General features: G+C 40.0%; 1 protein-coding gene across 2 annotated transcripts in view; it reads right to left on the bottom strand.

The window, feature by feature from the left end:
- The window catches only part of slain1a (SLAIN motif family, member 1a), a 136,291-nt gene that overhangs the window by 9,867 nt on the left and 101,410 nt on the right, over positions 1 to 25,014 (bottom strand). For both annotated transcript variants that reach the window (XM_063048497.1, XM_063048498.1), the window contains one exon: positions 17,653 to 17,784. In XM_063048497.1, the coding sequence (XP_062904567.1) occupies positions 17,653 to 17,784 (132 nt within the window). The remainder of the gene's footprint in view (positions 1 to 17,652; positions 17,785 to 25,014) is intronic.

The following is a 25,014-nucleotide window of genomic DNA, read 5'->3' as shown; positions in this document are numbered from 1 at the left end:
AGAAGTGGAGAGTCCGTCATCGTACCCGATACCGGCCCCCCAGGCCTGTGTTGACGTAGTAGTAGTATAGCACGTTCCATAAGGAAGCTTTTGGGAAAGACTGAACATAGAACATAGAACATAGAACAGTACAGGCCCTTCGGCCCACAATGTTGTGCCGACCCTCAGACCCTGCCTCCCATATAAGCCCCCACCTTAAATTCCTCCATATACCTGTCTAGTAGTCTCTGAAACTTCACTAGTGTATCTGCCTCCATCACTGACTCAGGCAGTACATTCCACGCACCAACCACTCTCTGAGTAAAAAACCTTCCTCTAATATCCCCCTTGAACTTCCCACCCCTTACTTTAAAGCCATGTCCTCTTGTGGTGCCCTGGGGAAGAGGCGCTGGCTATCACTTTATCTATTCCTCTTATTATCTTGTACACCTCTATCATGTCTCCTCTCATCCTCCTTCTCTCCAAAGAGTAAAGCCCTGGCTCCCTTAATCTCTGATCATAATCCATACTTTCTAAACCAAGCAGTATCCTGGTAAATCTCCTCTGTACCCTTTCCAATGCTTCCACATCCTTCCTATAGTGAGGTGACCAGAACTGGACACAGGTTTGCAGGTTTTTTCCTGCCTGCTTGTTTGTCCTGCACATATACAAGTCCTGCAGTGAAGGTAGACTGCAGCTAATAACCTTTTCCACTAACCCCAGACAGTTCACTGAAGTTGCCTTATATTGTGAGAGGATATTCTGCCAAACCAAAAAAGTCATGGCTGATTTGATGATGGCAGCCAGTATGTTCTGGGGAAGATGGAATTTTACCAACTGCTAAAAAAATGTACATTCACTGCCGAGCCCCGTTGTTAATGGAGGAGATATGGTTCTCCCATTTGAGATTCTGTAAAATAATGATGCCCAGGACCTGCCAAAGAAGTGAATGAGGCAGGTGCATTACATTTAAAAGGAAGTTGGCCACAGATAAGGTTAGTGAGATTTTAGAAGGATTTGGGCCAAACTTAGTTGGGAATCTTGGTTACCATGAACCAGTCGAGCTGAAGGTCTTGCGTCCATGCTGTACGAGTTTCTGACACACCAAAGCACATTACAACCTTAAATAACGTCCACAAATTTCATTTTATCAATATTCAAGCATTTATATTCCACAGAAATCTGCTATACAACATTCAAACTTGTGTAGGATAGATCCTTTGAATGTTTAAAGTCTACTTATGTAATGTTGTTTTGCAATGCCTTTGTTTTATTCCCCCAGAGTGAAATACACAACCGCATAGGTTTAAGGTGAGAGAGACAAAGTTTAAAGGAGACATGTAAGCCACGATTTCTGTTAAACAGAGTGCGGCAGGCACCTAGGATGCTCTTTCCAGATTGGTGGTAGAAGCAGGTCTTGATAGAAAGACCCTACATTTGGACAGATACATGAACAGATGGGGAGAAAAGGTTAGTTCAACTGGCATCATCGCTGATGAAAACATAGTGGTCTGAATGTCCAGTACCCGTGTTGTACCATTCACTGAAATGCAGCAAGAACTACGTCAGGCTGAAGCATGTCACTCGCCAAATTCAACAGAGTTTATTCATTTGTCCATCACTCTGACGGGCATCAGATACACATCAAGTGACATGCAATGCAACTTCTTTGGAATTGTCAGGAGAGTAATTCCACGTCACCCTTCACTGGGCGCTTCCCAGAACAATCAGCACTGATTAATTACTGTACTGCTTCTGAACTCTGAACTGTCTGATTTCTTCTACAAGTTTGCATTTGGTAGCACTATGGTGGGCTGGACCTAAAGTAATGATGAATCTAAGGAGACAGAGAGCCTAGACACATGGTGTCATGACAACAACCTTTCACTCAATGCCAGCAAAACAAAAAAGCTGATCACTGACTTCAAGAAGTGGGTGGGATGGTGCTCATACTCCAACTTACATTAATGGCATTGTTGTGAAGAATGATGAAAGCTTCAAGTTCCGAGGAGTAAATGTGTCCTGGTCCAACCACATTGACACCACAGCCTGGAAAGATCACCACTACCTCTATTTTCCCAGGAGACTAGAGATTCGCATGTTCCCTTTGACACTCACAAATTTTTATCCATCCATCATAGAAAGTATTCCATCCAGATGCATCACAGCTTGGTATGCAACTTCTCTGTCCAAGACCACAAAGAACTGCAGAGAATTGTGGGCACAGCTCAGCACATCATGGAAAACAGTCTACCCACCATTCACCCTATCTACACTTCTTGCTGCCTTGGTGAAGAACCCAATATAGTCAAAGACCCCTCCTACTCCAGATGTTGCCTCTTCCCCCATCTCGTCAGACAGAAGATGCAAAAACCTGAAAGCACATACCACCAGGTTGAAGGTTAACAAATAAATAGACCTCTTATACGTGATGGACTCTTGACCCCACAATCTCCCTCATCAGGACCTTTCACCTTATTGTCTACCTGCACTGCTCTTTCTTTGTAATTGTAATAGTTGATTCTGCATTCTGTTATTGCTTTCCCTTATACTACCTCAATGCACTGTTGTAATGACAAAATCTTTATGAATGACATGAAAAACTATGTTTTTCACTGTACATGTGACAATAATAAACCAATTTACCAACTTGTTCACTGGAAAATTCATCATAATACTGTGCAGCACCTAACAAATGTGTATTTAAAATGTTCCCTACCCTTCTCCAACCTTTGTCTTTCCTAGTTCCCAAATGCACAATGCCTATTTTTGCCTTCATTCCTACAAGCTTCACTCCATTCAGCAGGAACTGCTGTAGAAGCCCGACTGACCTGTTATTTACCCCTGCCTACCGATACTACTTCTCACCATTAAGTGACTGACACACATCCAACATCACCCCAGTAGCAACTTTCAAACATGCCTCTGAGAAAGTAGGAACAAGATCTCTAGCTTACGTGAGTAACCATCTAATCACACAAGAGCCCACTCCACAGACATTGCTATATGTTAATACTGCTTGTACCGCAGACTGCTATAGCAACTCCAGTGAAGAGGAATGCAAAAGACTACAGAGAGTGGTGTACTCAGCTAGTTTCACCATGGGTATAGCTCTCTGCACCATCAAGGGCATTCACAAAAGACTCTATCTCAGGAAACCATCACCAAGAACCCCACGATCCAGGCCATGCCCCTTCTCAATGCTGCCATCAGGTAAGGAGCCTAAAGACCCAAAATTCAAGGTTTAACAACAGCTCCTTCCTCACTGGCGCCAAGTTCTTGAATCAACCTGAAAACCTCTAACACTATCTCGGAATATCTTACTTTTTACTCCTAACTTGCATTAATAGTTATTTCAGTTTGTTTTGTCGTGCAGGTTATGTATAATTTATGTTAACATACAGTAAGTTTATGTTAAATTATGTGACACTTATAACGCTTTCTTTCTGTTGATGCAAAAAGCTAACTTTCATGGATTTTTTTTCCCCTCTCGGTATATGTGCCTATGACAGTAAACTTGAAACTTGAAGCCATTGTTCCTTTAAACCGTGCTGGCGTCTGAACCTCTGCCAAGAAACAAAATAAACACAAGCAAGACGCAGTCTCTCTCAGCAGCTCCCATTTTGCTGACACGTACTATTCTACCATATAAAGCAACATTAATTGTCTGCATTCCTGCTGCGAGAGCTAAACTTATTCTATTTGGCTTTGCTAGATCAATGGATTCTGTCAGGAGGATTATTGTAGGTAAACCTTGTTTTGATTGGATGGGTTACAAGCACTGTTACAACAGCGGATCAGCCACTGAGAGGGATATTACTGTTCTCCAGTATTACAGCTGGCCTACTTTAAAATAAAATTCCTGCTCTCACTGTTACACAATGACAAACAGTAAAGATTAATACTAGGAAATGTTGAAAGCACTCAGCAGGTCAGGTAGTATCTGAGGAAGGAGAAACAGTTAAAATCTCAGGTTGAAGACCCTTTGTCAGAACTTACGTTCATAATTAGATCATTTTAGATATACACTAAAACACCAATAATCTGTTATCGATAAATCCTGATGACTGGCCATCTGGCTTACCAAACAATATTTGTGATGAATCCTTCCTAATTGCTGGCGCAGCAGTTCCCACATTTTCTTCTCACTCAGCTGGAACCTAGTGCCCATGCTCCATCCTCCTCACACCCAGATCCCTACACCCATTTCCAACCTCTGGGAAGCTGTTTCCCATGCTCCATTCTTCCTCACCAGGACATCAGTTCCAATGCTCCTTCTCCTTCGCTGGTACAATGGAAAATTCATTATGATTGAATGCAAAATCTAACAAAAGTGAACTTGAACTATGCTGGCCCACTGATAGCAATATGAGGGGTGATTGATAAGTGTGTGGTGTAAGGTAGAAGAAGTCAATTTTAGAAAACCTAGCACATTTATTTTTCCTACATTTATACACTTAGTCCAGCGGTCGTGGAGCATATCAATCTTTTCTTTGTAGAAGTCGGCGTCTTGGACCTCCAGAAGTGGTCCACAGCAGGGGTGATTGAGAAGTTTGTGGCCTAAGGTAGAAGGAGATGAGTTATTAACTTCAAACTTTCTGCATTTTCACTCAAAGAGTTGAACTGCACGTGCATGTATCGAGAGTGGTATAACTCATCTCCTTCCACCTTAGGCCACAAACTTATCAATCACCCCTGCTGTGGACCACTTCCACAAGGAAGGGATCCGTATGCTCCATGACTGCTGGACTAAGTGTGTACATGTAGGAGGGGACTATGTTGAAAAATAAATGTGTTAGGTTTTCTAAAATTGACTCCTTCTACCTTAGGCCACGAACTTATCAATCACCCCTCGTATCTTGGAAAATCTGCCAGTCAACCACAATGGGAATCACAAACATACCGGATTATCAGAGTTCACACAAGGTGAACCACATTCATTTCCAACTGAAATCCACCTACTGTAATACTCCTTATCTCTAAACAACAAGAATTCTGCAGATGCTGGAAATTCAAGCAACACACATCAAAGTTGCTGGTGAATGCAGCAGGCCAGGCAGCATCTCTAGGGAGAGGTACAGTCGACGTTTCAGGCCGAGACCCTTCGTCTGGACTAACTGAAGGAAGAGTTAGTAAGAGATTTGAAAGTGGGAGGGGGAGTGGGAGATCCAAAATGATAGGAGAAGACAGGAGGGGAGGGGTGGATCTAAGAGCTGGACAGGTGATTGGCAAAGGGGATATATAAGGACATGTGTAGCACTTGTTCCGCTTACAAGGATAAGTTCCAGGAGGGAGATTGGTGGGGAGGGATGGGGGGGATGAATGGACAAGGGAGTTGCGTAGGGAGCGATCCTTGCGGAAAGCAGAGCGGGGGGAGGGAAAGTGCTACACATGCCCTTACACTTCCTCCCTTACCACCATTCAGGGCCCCAGACAGTCCTTCCAGGTGAGGCGATACTTCACCTGTGAGTCGGCTGGGGTGATATACTGCGTCCGGTGCTCCCGATGTGGCCTTCTATATATTGGCGAGACCCGATGCAGACTGGGAGACCGCTTTGCTGAACACCTACTCTCTGTCCGCCAGAGAAAGCAGGATCTCCCAGTGGCCACACATTTCAATTCCATATCCCATTCCCATTCTGACATGTCTATCCACGGCCTCCTCTACTGTAAAGATGAAGCTACACTCAGGTTGGAGGAACAACACCTTATATTCCGTCTGGGTAGCCTCCAACCTGATGGCATGAACATCGACTTCTCTAACTTCCGCTAATGCCCCACCTCCCCCTCGTACCCCATCCGTTATTTATTTTTATACACACATTCTTTCTCTCACTCTCCTTTTTCTCCCTCTGTCCCTCTGACTATACCCCTTGCCCATCCTCTGGTTCCCCCCTCTCTTGTCTTTCTCCCCGGACCTCCTGTCCCATGATCCTCTCATATCCCCTTTGCCAATCACCTGTCTAGCTCTTAGATCCACCCCTCCCCTCCTGTCTTCTCCTATCATTTTGGATCTCCCACTCCCCCTCCCACTTTCAAATCTCTTACTAACTCTTCCTTCAGTTAGTCCTGACGAAGGGTCTCGGCCTGAAACGTCGACTGTACCTCTTCCTAGAGATGCTGCCTGGCCTGCTGCGTTCACCAGCAACTTTGATGTGTGTTACTCCTTATCTCTGTTCTTCGGTTGGAGCATTCCTTTGTGACAACTTATTTTAACTCCCCCTATTGCTGTCTCTTTCGAACACTTTCTAATCAAGTGCTGAAGCTTCACTACCTGTTCGTTCATAATATCCCAGCTTCCAAACACTACAAGAAAAATAATTTTAGGCACAGATCAATTGTGAATACTATTGTTGCCAATCGTTCAATTCTCCCCCACTGGGAAGCCGTATTGCAGACTATGCTTTGCCAGCTACTGAATGCTTGAGGCATGTACTATCATTCCAACTTCTCCATCTTATGCCCACTACAAAGTTGCAATGAAGCTCTATGCATTTTTGAGAGGCAGCAATGTAACTTTCTCTATTAATGCTATATTTATTTAGATGACTTCTTTGTATGGCAGGGATTACTGATGAATGTGCGATCATGTTTGCTGTTGTGTGCTGGGGCAGCAGGCTGAGGGTAGCAGACACCAACAGAATCAACAGACTCATTCGTAAGGCCAGTGATGTTGTGGGGATGGAACTGGACTCTCTGACGGTGGTGTCTGAAAAGAGGATGCTGTCCAAGTTGCATGCCATCTTGGACAATGTCTCCCATTCACTACATAATGTGCTGCTTGGGCACAGGAGTACATTCAGCCAGAGACTCATTCCACCGAGATGCAACACAGAGCGTCATAGGAAGTCATTCCTGCCTGTGGCCATCAAACTTTACAACTCCTCCCTTGGAGGGTCAGACACCCTGAGCCAATAGGCTGGTCCTGGACTTATTTCCTGGCATAATTTACATATTACTATTTAATTATTTATGGTTTTATGCTATTTAATTATTTATGGTGCAACTGTAACTAAAGCCAATTTCCCCCGGGATCAATAAGGTATGACTACGACTATGACTATGAATTGTAATGTATATGTTGTGGTTCATGGAGAAAGGAGAAATATTAAAGATATATGAATTCATTCACACAATGTGAACATATTAATTTCTGGTTAATTTAATTACCTAATCTCCTCTGAATTCTTGTTTTTCCACCAAAGGTTCAGGACTCTGGCTGCTAGTCCAATTACTTAACAACTACACCTCCATACCAAACTTGGAGACCTTTGTCACTACAAGCTAGCAGACAAAAATCTTTCACCTTTGATATTTGCTTTTCACTTTTCAAGTATCCTAGAAACACTACTTTTTCTCCTTCTCAATTTTATTTCCATGTTTCCCATCTCACCTATATTTTAATTTACCTTCCAAAGTTCTACCTAGGAGGCCCTCCATTGGAAGGGTTCAACCATGGATATTACATCCTAGATGCCTACAAGATACACAAGCCAGGGCAGTATAATATGAAGAACAAGCTGTTCCTCATGCAGCAGATTCCCCCTCTCCTTGTAGCTGATGAATACAAAGGACAGCAGAGACCGACACAGTTTGGCACCAGCAGCATCACAGGAGTTGTCAGTCAGCGTTGAACTCAATGTAGAACTGCTTTAGGGTTTCCAGTTCCAGGTTCTTCCTCAGGGTTTACTGCCGAAGCTGTCCCCATGAGTGGATATAGCCGCAAGTTAGCGAAGATTTGAGATCAGAGTTTTCCTTCTCTTAGATCAGATGCCTGATGAGCCTCATCTGCCCAAAGAGACTGGTTTTAAGGCACCAGTAACCGTCCTTTGTCCCTTCTCCTGTCAGTTGAAACAGCTCCACTGGGCTTGGTAGCTAAGCCCACATGAAGGCCGGGAGCTGGACTTGGTTGTCAGAGGTTATTTGAGACGCACGCCATTGTGAGCATTTAATAGGTAGTGGGAACTTATGCCACTACACCACTACCAGACTTGACTACAACAATCTTAAGGAACTGCTTTAACTATTTATTGTTTGAGGTCAAGACATAACTGCCTAAGCCAGCATTTCTAGATCCTTGCAAAGGTTGTGACAAATAAACGAGGCTATATTAGAGAGTATTTTAAGCAGGAGGTTCTTGGGATAATGTTGCATCACAATGACTGAGACTAGAAAAGGCTGATAGATTTTGTTCTCCAAAAGGCATTCATGAACTAAAGAGGTTTTTAAAGCAGACCTGTAGCTTTTTTGGTCAACATTACTGAACTGTACTTTTGAACTGCTCTTCCCAAGATTCCAAATTATTAATCTAATTTTAACAACCGCAAGGGGATTTGAACTCAGTTATGTGTATTGTTCATGCAGGCTTTTGGATCTTCTGTTGCTTTGACCATGTTCTTGATGTACAGGTATTTTACTATTGGGTCCCACTCCCAATGCTCTCCACTTTATCTTCCATCCTGATGGCCACCATTCATATGAATAGGCTTGTGGATAATTCACAAGGTTCTGTCAGCATATACCAGTATCGACTTCAGCAAGCTACTGAACCACTATTAGACACAAATGTGGGTTCTGATGGTGGGGCCCAACCAGGGAACCAATGCTTTAACTAATCCCGCAAGATCAAAGTTTCTACATTCATGTAGAATCTTGAAACTTGACGAAAATTATTATTGTACATATTGGCAGTTCCATATGGAATATCTGGCAAAACCCATCAAGTAGCAGGCCAATGAACATTTCATTCTCTGGTGTACAGCTATATCAGTCATTAATCTCCTGCTATTTTTTGATGCAATTAATCATTTTTCAAATACCTCTTTTCCCTTCTCTCAACCATCTTCAGATCCTTCCATTTTAACTTTTGCTTTCGTTCCATTCAATTATTATAACAAGAAAAGCGGGGAGGATAGCATCCATTATTCAGGAAATAAGAACACCAGACTTAAAGCATAATCTAGACAAACAAAATTGTCATGGCTTTCATGTGCATCATATCCTAGAAGGCATTTCAGATCATATCCTAGATCACGGATTGGATTGGATTTTTGGATTGGGTTATGAATAAAAATTTAATTGGTAATTTTATGGAAAAGATTTGAAATAACTCCAAAACATAATATTTAGTTTAAATAAAATCAATAAAGTTGTATACAGAGAGAATTAGCTAAGGTAGATTGGGTTAGAAAAGGTGGATAACAGTGACAAAGACTTGAAGAAATATTTTATTATTGTCCATAAATATAAAGAAGTAAAGATTACATAACATGTGATTAATCCATGAATAAACTAAATGATGGTATTAGATTAAAAGAAAAGGCTTATAAAAGCGCAAAATATAATAGTGGCTTGAGGATTGGGAGAATCAAAGGATGATTAAAATATTAACAAATGAGGGGAAGTGAATATAAAAATAAACAACAAAGAGATTTTAAAAAGTTTCAAAAACCATCTACATGTGTCAGAAGAAAGAGATTATCAAATATAATCACTGATTTTCCTTAGAAACTCAAAGAAGGACTAATAACTAGGAACATGGAAATGGCAGAGATGCTAAACAAGCACATTGTATCTGCCTTCACAGTAGAAAGCTCTGAAAGGATACCAAAAGTATTAAACATGCAGGGCAAAAGGGATTCAAGAGCTTAAATCAATTAATATGTAACCAGGTGACTGCTGAAAATAATCTTTTAATTATTAAAGTGCACCCTGGTAATGCCTTTAAGAGAAAACGTTGACATTATTTTGCACGTGTGGAATAGAAAGAAGAGTTACCATGTTCTAAAGAGAATGATGTTCGAGTACTTTTTCCAGGTTTGGTGAGGAAAGATTTTTTGCGAGTAAAGTATCGACGCCAGATAGCGTGGTTGTGCGAAATTCGTTATTGGCCTTGAAAGGTAGTCTTTTTAGTAACTTAATCTACAAGGCAATATATTGTAAAAGTTTAGTTTTGTCTTTCTTTATTGTTTCATGAATGAATGTGACTCCAACGGAGTAATGTGAAAGTGTTAATCTCTATTTACATAGTGTGAGTGAAGAGAATTCATTTCAGGGTCTAGCCTATATGTGTCTGGAAATTAAGCATGTGTGTACGAAAGTCAGTATATGTCTTAGTTAAGATGAGATGTATTTTTTCATCTTTTTGATGTTGTGTATAAGGTAGAGGGTCGGTGGGATTCTAATGTTGTTTGTATTGTATTTTTAGAATTGCCACTACCGTATTGGTTTTGTATATTTTGTTTTTATTTATTTTCAAACTGCATACATAACAAGGGTGTGGACTGAAATTAAGCTAAGATTATAACAGCAGGAACTGGGGTTTTAAAAATTATTTTGCTGTTTTATTTTGATACCCTCTTTCTGCATTAAAGCATCTAAAACAGATAAAGGAATTAAAGACCCAAAGAAGTATTTGTTGTCCTGCGTGTGTATTTTTCCCCAGGCTACAAATATCACTTGAGAAAAAGCTAGCAAACTTCCTGGACATGATGGGCTACTTCTTTGGGTTCTAAAGAGAGCAAGTGGGGGTCAATATGCTGGAGTCCATTATTAAGGAAATCAGGAGAAAGCACCTTAAATATAACCTATTTAGGCAGAACCAACATGGTTCCATGAATGAAAATAACATTTGACAAGCTTATTATGGTCAGAAAGTATAACATCTGTGATGTTTACAGCACATTAAGTAACATGACACATAAAGGACAGCCTGTGGTGTGGATAATGGCGTTATATGGATAACAAACACATTGATGCAATCATGAAGAAGACACACCAACGGCTATACTTCATTAGGAGCTTGAGGAAATTTGTTATGTCACCAAACACCCTAGAAAATCTCTACAGAAATACAGTGGAGAGCATTCCAAATGGTTGCATCACACCTAGTATGGAGGCTCCAACAAACAGGATCGAAAGAGGCTGCAGAGGGTTATAGACTCAGGCAGCTTCATCATGGGCAAGAGCCTTTCCTCCATTGAGGACATCCCCACAAGGCAGTGCCTCAAGAAGATGGCATCCATCATTAAGAACACTCATCAACCAGGACATGTCCTCTCCTCATTATTACCATCAGGGAGGAGGTACAGAAGTTTGAAGACCCACACTCAATATTTTAGGAATAGATTTTTCCCTTCTGACATCAAATTTCTGAAGTCCATGAACCCATGAATGTTACTTCACTATTCTTCTCTTGCACTATTTATTTCTTATTTTATTGTAACTTACAGTATTTTTTAAGACTTGCACTGAACAGCTGCTACAAAACAACAAATTTCATATCATACATTATGTCAATGATAATAAACCTGATTCTGAGAGGGTTGGTCAGCAGACAGAAAAGTGAAGAATGGTATAAGCAGTCAATTTCACATTGGCAAGTTTGGGAGATCCACAGCCCAATATTTTATAATTGAAATTAATTACTGATATAGTGACCAACTGCAATTACTTAACAAATAAGTTATGAAGAACACACAAATTGTCTGCAGAAGGGAAAGAACAGTAAATAAGGGAGAGTGGGAGTTAATTTTGAAGAACTCTATTTAAATAATGTAAAAATAATAATACTATCTTAATTATAGTGCACTTTTCATACAGACAATCGAGTTCAAAGCGTTTTACAATAGGATAAAGTACAATCATGAAAATAAAATAAAATCTAAAATTAAAAATAAACATGAAAATAAAAGACAAAAACATGTTAGTAAAATAAATAGGTTTTGAACCAGGGCATGTAAAAAAAAATTAAACCTCGATGCTGAAAGAGAACTTGGTGTCCCTGTATAAACAAACACCACAAAGCTAGCTTGCAGAAACAGCAAGAAGCTAGAAATACAAACATAATGCTAGCTTTAATATCTGGAGCAACAGGGTGCAAGACTAGAGTCGTCTTTGTTGTCCAAAGGAAACTGAACAGCGCTTTTGTGAAGCCTTTTCTGGAGTATTTTATATTCTACCATCTCATTTAAGGAAGATTAAACTCGTCCATATCTGTACAATAAAGATATTGTCAGACTCATTAGTGGAGTGAGGAAGGAGCCCTTTGAGTAGTCTACACTAAAACACCAGAAAGTTGAGAAGAACATGAAGTCATCTCATTGAACAAAATAAAATTTTGTAACAATATGAGAATGTAGATTCTGTAAAACTTAAAAACAGAAGAGAAAGAAAGTTGTAGTCAATCACCTAGGTCATTGTGCCTTGCTTCAACAGGATCTTGGCTGATGTTATACCTCAATAACACTCTCCCACACTAACCTCACATCTCCTGAATTTCTGAACTTTCAAACTTCTGCTCATCTTTATTGTGAATATATTCAGAAAGTGCATTGCATAAGCAGAAAATTTCAAAAGTGTGTTTTTGCTTTGATGAAGAAATGTCCACTGGTCTCAGTGATCAATGGCTGGCCTTTTAGTTTCTGCCTGTGACCCCTGGCCTCTCTCCTAACCCGATCAATACTTCCATATGTGCTTATCCAGTTCTGTCTTAATGTTCCTATGCTCTTTGAGATAAAATAGAAATGTGGCTACATTAATGTTTGAAAATACTTCTCTTAAATTCATATACATTAATTATTACCAAGATAAACCTTTTGAATGTTATAAGAATACTGGCTGACATTGTTTAAGGCATTCAAATATGTGTTAAGTGGAATTTAGACAGGCACTTAAATTGGCAAGCCAAGGAAGGATATAGTCCTAATGTGGACAGATGGTATTAGTATAGATGGACAAAAGGATCAGCATTGATGTGATGGGCTGATAAGGCTGCTACTGTAATGTATGACTCTATTGTCTTGTAAATAACATTCTATGGATCTTATAAATAACTCAAGAACCCGAGTACTGAATATGCCAAAACTGAGAAGCAACTGAGTTATATTATCTTAAGTGAGCACAAGAAAAATTGCATCCAGAATTTATCCAATTCCCAGCTATCCTAAAGAAACTAATTATCTTTTCTTTGTACTTTTTAGAATCCATTGCTGCACATTATTTTTCAACAACAGATTTGCTTTTTAGACCCAGAATTGTATTTAGTTCAACAACAAGCATATTCAAAAATTGGGATTCAAAAATGAAAATGGAAGTCCATATTATTCAAATTGTTTTGTTTTTGTTCATTCATATCACATGACATCTCCAAATTCCATTGCTATTCTTAGCCATTCTGGACAAGTGATGGGGAGCTACGTTCTTGAATCGTTGCAATAATACAGCAGCTGGGAGGACAGTTACAAGCCAGTCACAGTGTTATGTGCCTGTGTGTCTAGAGTCACATATAGCCCAACACAGGCAAGGTGAGTAGAAAAGAAAATATGATCCTGCTTCAGCACTCTCAGTGTAGAGGTGTGATTACCAGTATAATGAAGAGATAGGTAGCAGTGAGGGGGTACAGAAGGGAGATCTGAAACAGTAACTATCCTTTTGCCTCTGCAGATGTTGCCTGACCTGCTGAGTAGGTTCAGTGGTTCCATTAATGCTCCTAGGACAGAGAGTTTCACCACAGCACGCACAAAGTGCTGGAGGAACTCAATATGTCAAGCAGCATCTATGGAGGGCAATAAATGATCAACATTTTAGCCTGCAAGGTCTTAGCCTGAAACATGGACTGATGAATCTGTTGGAATTCTTTGAGGAAATAGCAGGAAGGATAAACAAACGAGAGTCACCTGTATGTTGTTTACTTGCATGTTTAGAAGGCCTCTGTCAAAGTGCTGCACGAGGCTGCTAAACAAGAGTCCATGGTATGTAAGGAAAGCCACCAGCATGGATAGAAGATTGGCTGACTGGCTGGAGGCAAAGAGGAGAATGAAAGAAGCCTGTTCTGTTTGGTGAATAGTGGTGTTCTGCAGGAATCGGCATTGGAATCACTTCTTTTCACATTTTATGTCAGTGATTTGGATGTTGGAATTGATGTCTTTGTGGCCACATTTGCAGATGATGCAAAAACAGGAGAACGGTCAGGTATATTGAGGAAGCATCTGCAGGAGAATGGGCAAAGAAGTTGCAGATGGAATATAGTGTAGGAAAGTGTATGTTCATACACTTTAGAAGGAATTAAAGCCATAGACTATTATGATACTCTTTAAATTGCACTAAAAATGACACCACTGTAACACAGGCTTGAACACAAGCAAACAGGCCACCCAATCATAGTACAGCATTTATACAGCATTAACTCATTCAAGCATCCATCCCAGAAGAACCCCCAAAAATGTAACCCTCTTACTGCCGGATAATGAGTTAGCTACATATTACTGTGAATGCAAACTAAACTTTAGTTAGCCAGCTAGCACACAACATTGGAGAAAGTTTAACGCCTTTTTCCTTGGATGCTGCATGGATATTATTTTCATGCTGGGAGTGGTTCTTCAGCGGAGAATTGGTTCAGTACCATGAGTAACCGAAGTGACACAAACCGGAAGTATAACGCAACAATAAGCTCCAATGATTACGTGAACATTATAGATTAATATATATCTGACGGGCTGTTTTCTTCATTTTGTATTACATAGTATATTTTGTCTGTTATAGTATAAAATACCTGTCAAAACAAATTTTGATCTAAGTTTATACTGATGTGAGTTGAATTATTGTTTCCTGGTGAATGGTAACTTTGCATGTCAAATTTGTATCAGTAGTATTACATGTAAGTTTTACTTTCCTTAAATAAACATTCAAACTTTTATGTTTTGTGTTCACCCAAATCATATTTTTATAGACCACCCAAGCGTAACAGTGACATCGAGGAGCAGATAGGGAGAAAGATTCTGGAAAGGTGTAATAATAACAGGGTTGTCCTGGTGGGAGAATTTAATTTCCCAAATATTAATTGGCATCTCCCTAGAGCTGGGCTGGAGTTTGGTGTGTTCAGGAAGGTTTCCTGACACAATATGTAGATAAGCATACAAGAGGAGAGGCTGTACTTGATCTGGTATTGGGAAATGAACCTGGTCAGGTGTCAAGTCTTTCAGTGGGAGAGTATTTTGGAGACAGTGATCATAATTCTATCTCCTTTGCCATAGAATTGCAGAGGGTGAGGAACAGAGAGCTAGGAAAGCGTTTAATTGGAGTAAGGGGAAATATGAAGCTATCAGGCAGGAACTTGGAAGCATAAATTGGGAACAGATGTACTCAGGGAAATGTATGGCAGAAATGTGACAAACATTCAGGGGATATTTGCCTAGCATTCTGCATAGGTACGTTCCAATGAGACAGGGAAAGGACGGTAGGGTACAGGAACCGTGGTGTACAAAGGCTGTTGAAAATCTAGTCAATAAAAAAAGCTTATGAAAGAGGCTAGGTAATAATAGAGATCTAGACCATTATAGCACGAGGAGGAAGGAGCTTAAGAATGAAGTTAGGAGAGCCAGAAGGGGCCATGAGAAGGCCTTGGCGAGCAGGATTAAAGAAAACCCTGAGGCATTCTAGAAGTATGTGAAGAGCAAGAGGATAAGATGTGAGAGAACAGGTCCAATCAAGTGTGACAGTGCAAAAGTGTGTATGGAATCGGAGGAGATAGCAGAAGTACTTAATGAATACTTTGCTTCATTATTCACTATGGAGAAGGATCTTGGTGATTGTAGGGATGATTTCCAGTGGATTGAAAAGACATCAAGAAAGAAGATGTGCTGTAGCTTTTGGAAAGCATCAAGTTGGATAAGTCTCCAGGACCGGATGAGATGTACCCCAGGCTACTGTGGGAGGGGAGGGAGGAGATTGCTGAGCCTCTGGCAATGATCTTTGGATCATCAATGGGGACGGGAGAGGTTCTGGAGAATTGGAGGGTTGCGGATGTTGTTCCATTATTCAAGAAAGTGAGTAGAGATAGTCCAGGAAATTATAGACCAGTGAGTCTTACTACAGTGGTTGGTAAGTTGATGGAAAAGATCCTGAGAGACAGGATTTATGAAAATTTGGAGAATCATAATATGATTAAGAAAAGTCAGCATGGATTTATCAAAGGCAGGTCGTGCCTTACGAGCCTGATTGAATTTTTTGAGGATGTGACTAAACACGTTGATGAAAGTAGAGCAGTAGATGTAGTGTATATGGATTTCAGCAAGGCATCTGATAAGGTAGCCCATGCAAGGCTTATTGAGGAAGTAAGGAGACATGGGATCCAAGGGGACCTTGCTTTGTGGATCCAGAATTGGCTTGCTCACAGAAGGCAAACAGTGGTTGTAGATGGGTCATACTCTGATGGAGGTTGGTGACCAGTGGTGTGCCTCAAGGAACTGTTCTGGGATCCCTTCTCTTCGTGATTTTTATAAATAACCTGGATGAGGAAGTGGAGGGATGGGTTAGTAAATATGCTGATGACACAAAGGTTGGGGGTGTTGTGGATAGTGTGGAGGGCTGTCAGAGGTTACAGCGGGACATTGATAGGATGCAAAACTGGACTGAGAAGTGGCAGATGAAGTTCAACCCAGATAAGTGTGAGGTGGTTCATTTTGGTAGGTCAAATATGATGGCAGAATATAGTATTAATGGTAAAACTCTTGGCAGTGAGGAGAATCAGAGGGATCTTGGGGTCCGAGTCCATAGCACACTCAAAGCTGCTGCGCAGGTTAACAGTGTGGTTAAGAGGGTATAAGGTGCATTGGTCTTCATCAACTATGGGATTGAGTTTAAGAGTCGAGAGGTAATGTTACAGCTATATAGAACCCTGGTCAGACCTCACTTGGAGTATTGTGCTCAGTTCTGGTCACCTCACTACAGGAAGGATGTCGAAACTGTAGAAATGAGGCAGAGGAGATTTACAAGGATGTTGCCTGAATTGGGGAGCATGCTTTATGAAAACAGGTTGAGTGAACTCGGCCTTTTCTCCTTGGAGCGGTAGAGGATGAGAGGTGACTTGATAGAGGTACAAAAGATGATGAGAGGTATTGATCATGTGGATGGTCAGAGGCTTTTACCAAGGGCTGAAATGGCTAACAGGAGAAGGCAGTTTTAAGGAGCTTTGAAGTAGGTACAGAGGATATATCAGAGCTAAGTTTTTTTACACAGAGTGTGGTGAGTGCATGGAATAGGCTGCCAGCGACGGTGGTGGAGGCGGATACAATAGGGTCTTTTACAAGACCCTTGGATAGGTGCACGGAACTTAGAAAAATAGAGGGCTATGGGTAACCCTAGGTAATTTCTAAAGTAAGTACATGTTCGGCACAGCTTTGTTGACCGAAGGGCCTGTATTGTACTGTAGGTTTTCTATGTGTATGTTCTATGTTTCTATATTTACCCTAGACCTAGTTATTTATTGAAAATGACCTTTTCATCATTACTCAGATGCATTGTAGTTATGTTCTGTTGGTTTGCATTCACAGTTATAGCTAACTCATTGTGAACCTATGGTGAGTGGATTACAATCTTCACCTCAGACTTTTTTAAAAACCTAGTACATTTTACAGTCACCTGTAAACTGTTTACTTTCAGTTTTAGGTAATTTAATCAGCTGAATTTTATATTCCATACTTGCTGTGGATTTAAATTCATATTTCTCATTTGTTATTCTGGCCCATGGGTTGCTGGGTTACAAACTCTTCTGTAACTAACAAACTTTATTGTACAAACCACTGTACACTGACCCAATATTATACTGGTAGAACAGAAACTCTGCAGGCAACCCAACTAACACCACACAACAAAATCCACACAGTTTATACTTACATGCTGGTGATTGCAGTCGTGAAGTTCCATTCTGTAAGTTTGAATCAAAACTTCTGCTATTCTTAAACGAGTCAGGGGGACTGGTGGCACTGAACGAACGTGCAAGATTTGGCATGCTGCGTCTGAGTTTCTCTGTGATAGAAAAATAATGTTTCAAATACAAATCAAAATTTATGCAATCACACACTTTAAAATTTAACTTTATTTTAGAAACGAAAGTGAAAAAGCTGCTTACAGAGGAAACATTGTATACAGTAAGAACAGTTCCAGTGGTTCTAATTTCCAGATCTGATACATGCGACCTGTCAGACTGAAATAGATCCTTAGCCCACTTCCTATGCATAAAGCCATGGTGACTCCTCCTAATCAGATTCTGTCTATCCAAATGCCAAAGATCCTGCCCTTCAGAATTGCTCCTAAACACTTCCCCTTCACAGAACTCAGTCTGACTCGTCTGTAGTTCCCTCGCATAGCAATGCTACTCTTCGTAAATAATGGAACAATGTTAACCATCTTCAAATCGTTAGGAACTTCACTATTGGCTATATACAAAGCAAATATCTCTCCAAGAGCCAATACAATTTCTTCTCAAGCCTCCCACAAAGTCAGATGATGTACTCAGTCAGGCTTGGGGGATTTACCCACTATATTACATTAAGTCTCTTGATACCTCCTGCCTAGTAATATAAATGTTCTTCAAACTATTTCCACTTGCTTCCCTATCTATTGAGCAAACTTGATTTTCTCCTGAATTAACACTGAGGTGAAATAATGATTAAAAATTTCCAGCCATCTCCTAGAGCTTAAGGAATAGTTCACTGTGCTGATCTCAAAGGGGACATACACTCTCCCTGGTCACCCTTTTATTCTTAATAATGTTTATCTATAAAACTTCTTGATCTTCCTTAACCTTACCTGCTAGATCCGTGTCCTACCCTATCTTTCCAGATTGCCCTTTTAAATGTATTTGTAACCTTTTTATACAAACGTAGTTGTACCACTGTGCTGCCCCAAACTTCCTGACCAAAAGTCAAGAAAACCAAGCCCAAGGAAAATCTTTTAATGTGTTTTTGAACATTCTGATCACATACCTTAAGTCGGAATGGATAATTCATGTTAGACAAGAAATTAACCAAAATTTCCTATCCCAAGGTATTTTAGGGAAGACAGTGTCAGAGGTTAACTTTTTAAACTGGCTGTCAACTGGAAAGGAAATCCTGAACTTTCTGTCTATACAAATATAAACTTTTTTACTAGATCTCTGTTATATGACAAGGTTAAAAAATAACAAGTCTTTGCCAAAGTAATAAAATGGCATTTCGTTCTGCCCAAAATATGCAAGTTTGAATATCAGGAAACATATTTGTTAACAGTTTTTAGACCACTAATAAGCTCGACTTTTCTCCATCAGACTTTCCTCCAGTAAAGTATCTTTATTCTGCTAATGGCTTGACATCAAACATTCCTATATTGGACAAACTGAGTGAAGGATGGGATAAACAAAATGGAATATCTTGCTAATCCAATTATCACAGGGATTTGTGTGTCAATTTGAGAAATCGGAGAGACAGAGAAACCAAGTGAGAGAGCTCAGAGAGAATGAATAACAGAGGGGGAGAGTTCTAGGCAGAACATCGTGAGTGGTTGCATTGGCAAGTTCTCTCTAAAACCATTACATTTAAAGTACTGACAATATTCAAAACTGAATACCAACATGCAAGAGAAGTCAAAAGGCTTGACCATTTGCGTTGAGAGGGAGAAAAGTCAGAATTAAGACTTAAAGCAGTCTGAGATATGGAATAACAAGATCATATTTGTCTATGACAGACTGTAATATTTTCCTTCATACCTTCAGTAGTTTCACATAATATCATAAAGTATTTGTATTTATATAACATTTTTATGATGTTTAATCAGAATTTTAATAAAACTTTTTAATAGTTCTGCATTGTGCCTCTCTGTGTGCCTGAATGGATTTTCCTCGATAAACAGGTTCAGGCTAAACATGAAGAATACATTAACTTATACATGAAAGAGGTTCTCTATGGGAAGTATATGATTTGGTCCTCAGAGCAGGTGTACTGGAAAATGTGCAAAGAGCCATGACTCCTCAACTTCCCACTACTGTGAACAGCAGAGGTCATGGAATTGACTATTTTGGCAGGGGGATGGAAACCAGAGTGATAAGGCTAAAGACGGGAACTTGCTTTTACAAACAGAAGCAGTGTTTAGTGAGACTGTTACCAAAGGAAGGCTGATGACAGGGCAAAATTTCAGTCAATGCGATGAGTTACAATATAAAGGGAGAAGAAAATCAAAAATGTGATGAATCCAGGACCGAAGGTGTTATATTTGAATGCTGACGATCAATGCTGGCACACTTCAGGGATGTGGGCTTTGCTCACTGCAAGTTTCTCTCTATACCAATGACTGTGTGGATAGGTATAAACCAAATGCCATCTATAAATTTGCTGATGATACAATTGTTGGCAGGAACTCAGTTGGAGATGAGAGGGCATTCAAAAGCGAGATATACCAGCTAGTTGAGTGGTGTTGCAGTGTACTTAACGTCAATGACACCAAAGAGCTGATTGTGGACTTTAGGAAGGGTAAGGTGAGAGAATACACAGTCTTCATAGAGGGTTCAGAAGTGGAGAGATTGAGTTCCTGGGTGTCAATATCTCCAAACACCTAACCTGGACCCAACATATCGATACAGCAATAAAGAAGACAAGTCAGTAGCTATATTTCATTAGGAGTTTGAGAAGATTCGGAATGTCATCAAATACACTCATAAATTTCCAGAGAGATCACTCTAACTGGCTGCATTACCATCTGGTATGGGGGTGGGCTACTGCAGAAGATTGAAGCAAGCTGCAGAGAGTTGTAAAATTAGTCAGCTTCATCACGGGTATAGCCTCTGTAAGTACCCAAGACATCTTCAAGGAGCGATGCCTCAGAAAGGCGGTATCCATTGCTAAGGACCCCTATCACCCAGGACGTGCTCTCTTCTCTTTGTTACCATCAGGAAGGAGGTACAGAAGCCTGAAGGCACACACTCAGCGATTCAGGAACAGCTTCTTCCCCTCTGCCATTCAATTCCTAAATGGACATTGAAATCTTGAACACTACCTCACTTTTTTAATATTATTTCTGTTTTTTCATTATATTTAATTTAACTATTTAATATACATATATATACTGTAATTAATTTACTGATTTATTTTTTGTTCTATACTATCAGGAACTGCTGCCAGTAAATTAACAAATTAAATGACATACCCGTGATATTAAACCTTATTCTGATTCTGATTCTGCACGCAGAATACAAAAGAAGGTAGATGAACTCTAGCACATTTACAGATTGGCATGTTAGGATGTTGTGGGCAACAATGAATCATCTCTGAAAGAGGATTACAACTGGGAGCTTAATCCAAGGATACACTTTGTATCAAAAGGAGAGGCAGATAGGTAAAGGGAGTGGCATGGCTCTGTTGGTGAAAAATAAAATCTGATTGCTAGAAAAAGGTGACATATGATTGGAAGGTGTAGATTCATTGTTGTACAGCTAAGAATCTGCAAGGGTAAAATGATCCTGGTGGGAGTTATATACAGACTTCCGAACAGTCGTAAAGGTGTGGTCTACAAATGACAAAAGAAGATAACACTTGCATGTCAAAAGGGCAATGTTACAACAGTCATGGGGAATTTCAATATGCAGGTAGAATGGGAAAATCAGGTTGGGGCTGGATCCCAAGAGAGAGAATTTGTGGAATGCCTACAAGATTGTTTTTGAGAACAGCTTGTGGCTGAGACCACCAGGGGATCAGCTATTCGGGAACGGGTGTTCTGCAATGAATTGAGTAGAGAGCTTACAGGAAAGTATCTTTAAAGGACCAGTGATCATAATATGATAGAATTCACCCAGAAATTTGAGAAGAAGCAGCTAAAGTCAGGTGTATCAGTATTACAGTGGAGAAAAGGGAATTACAGGGGCATGAGAGAGATAGCCAAAACCGATTTGAAGAAAATACCTGCTGGTGTGATGGTAGAGCAGCAATCGCTGGAATTTCTAGGAGCAGTTTGGAAGGCACAGGATAAATGCATCATAAAGAAGAAGTAGTATTCTAAAGGCAGATGACACAAACGTAGCTGATAAGTCAAAGCCAACATAAAAGCCAAAGAGAGGGCGTACAATAGAGCAAATATTAATGGGAAGTTAGAAGATTAGAAATCTTTTAAAAACCAACAAAAGTTAATGAAAAAGTCATAAAAAAGGAAAAAAATGGAATACAAAAGTAAGCTAGCCATTATTAATAAAGAGGATACCAAATATTTCTTCGGATATATAAAGTGTAAAGGAGAGGTAAGAGTAGATATATGACCGCTGGAAAATGATGCTTGAGAGGTAGAAATGGGAGGCAGTGAATTCTGCATTAGTGTTCACTGTGAAAAATACTAGCAACCTGCTGGAAAATCGAGTTTGTCGAGCGGCAGAAGTGAGTGCAGTTGTCATTACTAGGGAGAAGGTGCTTGGGAAACTGAAAGGTTGAAGGTAGATAAGTCACCCGGACCAGATGGTCTATACCCTAGAGTTTTGAAAGCGGTGGGTGCAGAGACTGCAGAGGAAGAGTAATGCTCTTTCAAGAATCAATGTATTCTGGCATGGTTCCAGAGGACAGGAAAATTTCAAAGAGAGGTAGAAGAAAGGAAATTATAGGCCAGTTAGTTTGACCTCAGTGGTTGAGATGTTGGATTCAATTGTTAAGGATGTGGTTTCAACGTACTTGGTGGTACATGAGAAAATAGGCCATAGTCAGCATGGTTTCCATAAGAGAAAGTCTTGCCTGACAAATCCGTTGGAATTCTTTAAAGAAATAACAAGCAGGATAGACAAAGGAAAATCAGTGTATGTTGTGCAGTTGGATTTTCAGAAGGTCTTTGACAAGTTGCCACACATGAGGTTGCTCAACAAGTTACAGGAAAGATACTAGCATGGGTAGAGCATTGGCTGATTGGCAGGAGGGAAAGAGTAGGAATAAAGGGAGCTTCTTCTGGTTGGCAACCAGTGACTAGTGGCGTTCCATAGGGGTCGTTGTAGGAACTCCCTCTTTTTACATTATACATCAGTGATTTGGATGGCAGAATTCATGACTTTGTGACCTTCAATTTGCGGATGATAGGAAGACAGGTGGAGGGGCAGGTAGTGGTAAGGAATTAGAGAGCTACAGAAGGACTTAGATTAAGAGAATGGAAAAGAAGTGGCAGATTGAATACAATGTTGGGAAGTGTATGGTCATGCACTTTGGTAGAAGAAATAAAAAAGTAGACTATTTTCTAAATTGAGAGAAAATTCAAAATCTGAGGTGCAAATGAACTTGAGAGTCCTCATGCAGGATTTCCTAAAGGCTAAGTTACAGGTTGAGTCAGTGGTGAATGCAATGTTACTGTATCATTAATTTCAAGAGGACTAGAATATAAGTTCAAGGATGTGATCTTGAGGCATTAAACAGCATTGGTGCTGCCTCACTTGGGAATTTTGTAAGGAGTTTTGTACCTCTTAACTAAGAGAGGATGTGTGGACATTAGGGAGGATTCAAGGGAGTTTCACAAAAATAATTCAGGGATTGAAAGGCTGGTTACATGAGGAATGTTTGATGGTTCTGGGAATTCAGAAGAATGAGGGGGTATCTCATTGAAACATATCAAGTATTGAAAAGCTTCAACAGAGTGGATGTGGAGAGGATGTTTCATATGGTGGGCAGTCTAGGACCAGAGGACACAATCTCAGAATAGAGAGGCGTCCACTTAGATTGGAGATGAGGAAGAATTTCTTTAGCCAGGGAGTGGTGAATCTGTGGAATTCCTTGCCAGCTGTGGAGGCCAAGTCACTGGGTATATTTAAGGCAGAGTTTGATAGATTCTTGATTAATCAGGGAATGAAGGGATATGGGGAGAGCGCAGAAGATTATGGCTGAGAGGGAAATGTATTAACCATGATGAAATGCTGGAGCAGACTTGATGGGCCAAATAGCCTAATTCTGCACCTATATCTTATGGTCTTATTGTCTTATGTTGGGAGAGGGGTTGAATGTACAGGATGGCTACTAGGAGCTGATTATAAAAGAAGAACAGAGTAGATTATAAACTTGGAAATTCATACGTAGCTGCAAGTTTAGCCATGCTGTGTAAGCAAAAACAACAGCTTTGACATCATTATTCTACAAAATATTGATTTGTGTGGAAAAACCTCAGTTTGTTTGATGCAATAATGAATCATAAGATCATGTTATGGAAGATCAATTTTTTTTCTTTGAATAATAATATATTATCAACACTATTTAAATATTATTTTAAGAAACGTTTATACAAAAGTATTTTAAAGCTTTTGAAGTGTTCCTTACCCTATTTTAATTTGCAAATAATATTCCAAAGCTATAAAGCCACTTTGCCTGCTCATGTAACAGCAGAAAAAAGATGAAAGGAGAAAATAATTGCACTAGCAGCTTCATTGAATCCTGAACAAGATTGTTCATTCAAAAATGGTGGTACTTATAACTAGTACATTGTGTGCAGTATGATCCTACTCAAAATATCAAGTAACAACTAGTTCTAAAATTATTTACTTTGTCCATCAATAACGTCAATAAAAGAAAAGGATACACTTTTAGGGGTTTGTTATAATGAGTGAAGAAAAAAGTTTGTAAAAAAAATTGAAAATATCAGTTTTCAGCTGAGGAATTGAGAATGAGATGGGGGATTTTTTAAACGGATTTTTTGCATCTGCACCTACTCGGGAGACGGAAGCAGATTCTATAGAAGTAAAGCAAAGCTGTAGCGAGGTCATGAACCCTGTACAAATTTTAGAGGAGGTGGTGTTGGCTGACTTGAGGCAAATTCGGGTGGATAAGTTCCCAGAGCCTGACAAGGTGTTCCCTTGGACACTGTGAGAGACTAGTGCAGAAATGGCAGGGCTTCTAGCAGAGATACTTAAACCTCCTTAGTCATAGGTGAGGTTACGTTGCTGAAGAAAGACTCTAAGTATAAGCCAGAAAATTATAGGATGGTGAGCCGGTTATCAATAGTGGGAAAGTTATTGGAAGGTACTCTAAGGGACCAGATATATGAGCGTTTGGATCGACAGGGACTTAATAGAGATAGTCAACATGGCTCTGTACATGGTTGGTCATACCTAATCAATCTTACAATCTTTTTCGAAGAAGCAACAAGGAAAATTGATGAAGAGCAGGAACTGGGTGTTGCCTACATGGATATTAGCAAGGTCTTTGACAAAACCTCGCATGTGAGGTTGGTGAAGAAGGTTGAGTCACTTGGCATTCAAGATGAGATAGCAAAGTGGAT

This window comes from Mobula hypostoma, chromosome 5, assembly GCF_963921235.1.
Source record: "Mobula hypostoma chromosome 5, sMobHyp1.1, whole genome shotgun sequence".
NCBI classification, from domain to species: Eukaryota; Metazoa; Chordata; class Chondrichthyes; order Myliobatiformes; family Myliobatidae; genus Mobula; species Mobula hypostoma.
Note: the sequence above shows the minus strand (reverse complement) of the source record. Positions and strands in the feature narration are given on the sequence as shown.